At 42.1% G+C, this 6,000-nt stretch overlaps 1 protein-coding gene across 1 annotated transcript in view; it reads right to left on the bottom strand.

Moving 5' to 3' along the window:
• mroh1 (maestro heat-like repeat family member 1) overlaps positions 1–6,000 on the bottom strand; it is a 34,823-nt gene that overhangs the window by 23,923 nt on the left and 4,900 nt on the right. Inside the window, exons 4-11 of the mRNA XM_080005851.1 lie at positions 5,788–5,919; positions 5,387–5,549; positions 5,004–5,102; positions 4,749–4,900; positions 3,147–3,287; positions 2,039–2,131; positions 955–1,033; positions 144–257 (exon numbers count right to left, since the gene is read on the bottom strand). Of these exons, the coding sequence (XP_079861977.1) occupies positions 144–257; positions 955–1,033; positions 2,039–2,131; positions 3,147–3,287; positions 4,749–4,900; positions 5,004–5,102; positions 5,387–5,549; positions 5,788–5,919 (973 nt within the window). The remainder of the gene's footprint in view (positions 1–143; positions 258–954; positions 1,034–2,038; positions 2,132–3,146; positions 3,288–4,748; positions 4,901–5,003; positions 5,103–5,386; positions 5,550–5,787; positions 5,920–6,000) is intronic.

The raw sequence follows: 6,000 nt of genomic DNA, 5'->3' as shown, positions 1-6,000 counted from the left end.
CAACAACAACAGAAATAATCGCAGAGTTAAGGGAGTCAATTAGATTCAACATGCCCAAACTTTAAAGAAATAAATCAGTAAATGTGTAAGTAAGTGTGTGTACGTGTGTGTGTGTGTGTGTGTGTGTGTGTGTGTGTTCTCACTGGTGGAGTTGATGAGGTGGCGCAGAACGGCCAGTGAACCCATCCGGCTCCTCTCATTGCTGTTCTCCAACTTCTGGAGAACAAACACCACCAGCCTGTCCGGGAAGGAGTTTGCTACGGGGTGAGGGAGAAAGTAGAGAATCAATAAATTAGTAAATTCAACCATGATGATATTTCTCCATGGTACCACAACCAGGTTTGATGGATTAGTCAGGAACAACATTATATAATTATTCTGACAGGGTGTTTGCCCTTTGTCTGTCCTCTCCATTCCAATTCTGTGTAAATCCACCTTGGCTTCATGGTTCCAGTTTGAATCTTCCATACTAGAAAGTTCCAGTACAACTAACTGTGTTAAACCTGCCTTGACCAGAATCCAATAATAGGCCTTAAATGAAGGCCGCTGCTCGGACGGGGAAATACCAGCCAAATAAAGCACATGACATTCTTAGAACTTGTAAGAAACATAATTTCAAATTTTTCCACAAATTTGGTGGCATACCTCTGAAGAGTGACACGGTTCTTTAAGCAGTAATACCGTTACATGCAGAGAAACGCTGTGACCAGCGTGCAACTTCACTCGATGGTCAAAAACGGGTTTTTACTGTCTATGATCTCTCAGCAAATTCACATTGTAATCAACAATCCATGATTGTGATGAGCCACAATTTAGCATGATGTGAAATAGTAAAAAAAAAAAAAAAAAATCGGGAGGTTTCAGTTGAGTAAACGAAAGTTTAGTCTGATATGATTCTTGACATTGGTATGCAAGATGAAAACTAAACTTTAGATGCTAAAACAATTTCCGTACCTAGCAAGCTAAAGCACCGCAGAACCTCATTGTGGTTCTTGACGATGGGAGGATTGCTATAGTCCACGGGGCAGCACACCTGGTGGAGAGGGAGAATTCAAGATGTCAACATCCAGGTTTTTACATCAATACACTCAAAGTACCAGTCAAAGGTTTGGACACACCTACTCATTAAAGAGTTTTCTTCCATCTTTTTCTTTCTCCCCTATTCTTCAAAGTAGCCACCCTTTGCATTTTTGACTTGAAACTTTGGACTGGTATTGTACATTTAAAGGCCAAATGTTGTACACCATCAAATGTATAAGGTCAGTACCTTGAATATTCATTAATTTGTTTATATTATAAGATTAGATTATATTATACTATTAATCAACTCAAAAGGTACAGTCATTTTACGTGTGCGTGTAATTGTCATTTGCGACCTTCGCATGGATTCGCTATAGAAGCACATCTCACAAGCACGCTTCGTAAATATTTATGCTATGTTAATCCAGTTACCAGCCAAGTTAGGGACAGCGGGGGATCCGTAACGTGCAAACGGAATGCAGACGCTCCACATGGACTGCGGTAAAGTGTCGTTAAAAGTGGACGGTAAAATGGCAGCAGAAACACAAGACCTGCTCGTCACGAGACATCTCCCAAGGTCTGCTCCGTCACATATCAAATGACTTTGTGTTGACATAGCGATTGTGGTAGAAATGTTGCGACAGCCACTGAGCCAGCTCTTTGGTGAGTCACTGGGTTCGGGAGACAAGACTGCAGTGAGTCACTCATTATACACATCTTAGAAGATGGCCCTCTCCAATGTTTTTTTTGTCAAATTGTGTACTTACACCAGTGGCGGATGGAGATTTCGGGGGGAAAAAAAAAAAAAAAAAAAAAAAGAGTCTTCTAGTACTTCCAGTATCAAAACACGATGACGAGGCTCGATACTGAAGCCTAGCATGGTTGGCCTAATTTTTGTCACCTGGAGACCCAGGCTGGGCACCCCTACATCTCTTCAGATAATTTGACCACTTATCTAATATATAGTTAGGGCAGTGTGTGGGTGTGTGTGTGTGTGTGTGTGTGTGTGTGTGTTTACCTGTTGATGCAGTGTAACCAGCAGACTATCGAGTTGTGTCTCCAGCACCCTGCTGCCCATGTTGATTGAGGCGTCGAGCACCTGGCACAGACTCTGAAGAGGAGGAAGGAAAGGAAGTTTCATTGACACCATTAGACAGAGATGGTTTTGGAAGTGCGACATCCCCAAAGAAACACATCTGTATGAGTGAAAACACATACATGTCATACATGTGTAGTAGCAGGCAACAATATAAATCAATCGATACACAAGCTATTACAATAATACATTTCAAAACATAAACTGCAATCTACTGTGATTCATAACAGGAGTTGGTGAAGAATACAACTTCCAACCGTTATTAACAATTGTATTGACCTTTTTTTTTATTCATTTGATGCCCCTATAATAGTGGCATCTAATACAACTTGTAATAATACATGTCTACATATTGCAGAAAAGACATTTATTGATATTAAAAGATTGGAATACAAATATTTGGGTAGACAGCAAATTTTCCTCACCGGGTGGAAACTCACCTATATTCACATTCTATTTATTGCAACAATTCTGGCATTGGTTTGTAATTCCGCTTGAATGGGTACGGAAACGCATTTTCACATTTCACAAAAAAGATCATCTTTTACTAAAATAATTAAGATGAGTCAATTATGCAATAAGTGTGATAGCTCTAGTCACACGGGTCCTACAGAAAGGTAACAGTAGTGTCATTAAGAGGGATGATAGATCGATTATAGATACTTAAATATTGAATTGCACTGTATCATAGCAGATTTTGAGAGATAAGTAAACATGGAATCCTCATCTTAAGAACTGAAACTGCATGGTAGGGAATCCTGACGCTTTGTCTCCAACTACGATGGTTCATCATTTGGCCACGATGCCTGCAAACCTGTCAGTAAAATCTTAAACCATGAAGGTAAAGGGGGAGGTTGAATCCAACAACTGAAGCGGTGAGTGCAAATAAAATACACACAAGGAAAACATTAACGGCTTTTATACGGACTCTTCAGTGAGCTTTGGCCTGTGGTAGCTACAGGTTTTTCCGAAAGCGCAGCTGCTGGTGTGATATCCGGAGATTTTACCTCCTCCGTTCCCCACGTCGTACCTTGCTGATGATGTAACTTTCGTGGGTCTTCTTGTACAGGGAGAGCATGGCTGGAAGGAGTTTTGGTAGCTGTTCCTCCAGTTTATCGCTGGCCATCAGATGGGACATGAAGCCCACCGCCTCAGCCGCTGTTAACCTCAGCTACAGACGGAAAGTTGGAAGGAGCGAGGGAGAGACACAGAACAATACAAAGTCAGAATTGAATTAAAAAACAATAGCACAAAGAAAAAAAAAAATTTATATATATATATATATATATATATATATATATATATATATATATATATATATATATATATATATGCGCTCATACATTTGGGTCCAGCTAACACGTACTTCAGAGAGATAGGGAGAGAGGGATGCATGTGGGTCATGGGGGGGGCAGAGAGTTTAAACTGGTAGATGTTAAAACAGAGCCTCGCTTGTTGCTCCAGTTTAATGTCATTAGGCAGTAATAGGTTTCCTCCCCTCACCAATGCAGCTGAAAGTCTGACTGCTGCTTACAAAAATAAAACAACACGTTCTGTAAAAATTGTGCTCTGATGACCATGTGAAGAAAAGAAAAACTGAATATATCATCTTGTGTGCCTTCCGGCCATGCCTGAATTTATATATGAAACCTATGTTCTCTAGATTGTTGCACAGAGGGAAGAACCAAAACTCTGAAACAGAGCACCGTGCTACTACGACACAGCGTCTGAGGTCAACGCCACCCTTGTTTGTATCCTCCTGGGCCACTTCTAAAAGGGAGACACGTGGAGACATCTTCCACATGTTTGAGTCCAGTTTACACACACACACACGCACACACACACACACACACACACACTTTTTTATTGAGTACTGCTTTATATTTAACTCCTCACTTAACAACCTACCTGTTTAACAACCGTTCAGACTTACGACCAGCTCTCTGACCAGTCTGTATTGTACACTCTGTACAATACCGCGGTGTGCGCGCTGCGTATCCAGTGTCTCAGCATCAAGCATCTCATCGTGCATCAACCTTTATATATTATATACACTGTATACACTATACTGTATATACACTATATACACTGTTTACATCTCATCTCATCACCGTTCTCAGTCTCGTTGCCGCAGTCTGTCAGTATTCACTCCACTAGCATTCACAATGGCCACGCCCCCTTACCGTCAAATAACACGGGTCCTCGCTTATCGACCAATTTGCTTAACGACCTGGTGGTAGGAAAGGAACTTGGTCATTAAGTGAGGAGTACCTGTATATAAAATATCCTCCAAATGTTGCGGTGCCGGATAAAAACAAGCTTGTTAACACCGGAAAAGGAGGCGATTAAGTGACCGGGAGAGGGAGGTTGAAGTCCATCATCCGCCATGACGCAACGGTATTTGGACCAATCGCGACAAGGGGAGATCTCAAAAGACAAACAACATAGTTCGCCTCGGGCTTGCCCCGACAACACCACAAGAACCCAGATCACCGCGTCAATTCTTTCTTATCTTGTTCTGAAGACGTCTTTTTGGTCAAAAACTTCTACTTCTTTTAAAGTGTACCTCCAACTTTAGCTCACATTGTTTCCTTTTCGATAATGAAACAAATACACCTGATAGAATTGTTACCTTGGGGTCCCTGCTTTGGAGCCAGCTGTTAAAGAGTATATCGTAAGCAGCGTAGATCTCACTGGAGAAAGTGTCTTTCCGAACTGTGGGGTCTGGAGCCTTGTCCAGGTTGGCCAGGTACTCCAAGATGCTGTCGCTGAAATGAGACAGGGCTGCGGCGACACAGACAGAGTAAGAACAATGGCTTTATATTTTCTCTGATCACATACAGTATTTTGTAAATGAAAAAGGCCTACTACGTAGGGAGGTCCGTACCTGAGGAGAAGACCCACTTCATGTTGTCCTGTTTAGCCATGGGCAGCATGGGCAGCATGGTGCCCAGAATGGCATTCAGAAAGGGAACCATGCCATAGACTGCAGAACAGGGAAGGTAGAGCCAAGTTAAACACCAAGCTTAGTCATGTTTTTATCAAAAGTGTGATGGGAATGATTGCATAGCACCAGCTAAGTCTTCATTCGGAACATATGAACATCAGCACAGTCACAGAGTTACATGGGGTGGTTAATCAATTTCAATAGGTTTGAATATAATATACCTGAAATTTGGTTGTGTGTGTGTGTGTGTGTGTGTGTGTGTGTGTGTGTGTGTGTGTGTGTGTGTGTGTGTGTGTGTGTGTGTGTGTGTGTCAGTCACTTGCCATTAGAATCTGAGAGGTTTGCGAGTGTCTGGACCACAAAGAAGTGCGGCAGGACTCCTGGCTGAAACTTGCTCAGAATCTCCTCCATGATCTCATTAATGTGCTTGTTGCCCACGGCGACCATGATATTACTGGCCGCCTGCTGCCATTCAGGGATTACTTCCTGAATGAAAGATATTGTTGGTATCACACTGTATCATTTGCAAGAATACTAAAATAGTAAGGGAGCAACTATAGGAAATATGACTACTATTATCCTCACACTGGGAAGCATAGAATGGATTGTAGTTAATCTTAACCTCTGGCGGTTTCTTGGGGATATTCTATAACACCTGTCGAAGTCCATTAATGAACCTTGAGAGTTTTAATGCTAAACTAACCGACCTGTTAATATCACCCACCTTAGATCGTGTCATCTCATCCGAGGCCAGAGAGATGACGCTCTTAATCATGGGGTAGCTGATCTCCTCTATCCTGCATCCCACAATCAGCTCAATGGTCTGGAGGATGACCACTCTGTGGCTCACCACCAACTGGAGGACAGGACAAGCTTGCTATATTAGGTATCCATGGTAACGGTTCCACACCCTCCCATGTCCCACACATTCTCCCAA

The sequence above is a fragment of the Zeus faber genome (assembly GCF_960531495.2).
Source record: "Zeus faber genome assembly, chromosome: 8".
Classification (NCBI taxonomy): Eukaryota; Metazoa; Chordata; class Actinopteri; order Zeiformes; family Zeidae; genus Zeus; species Zeus faber.
The sequence above is the reverse complement of the archived record's forward strand: the minus strand, read 5'-3'. Positions and strand labels throughout refer to the sequence as shown.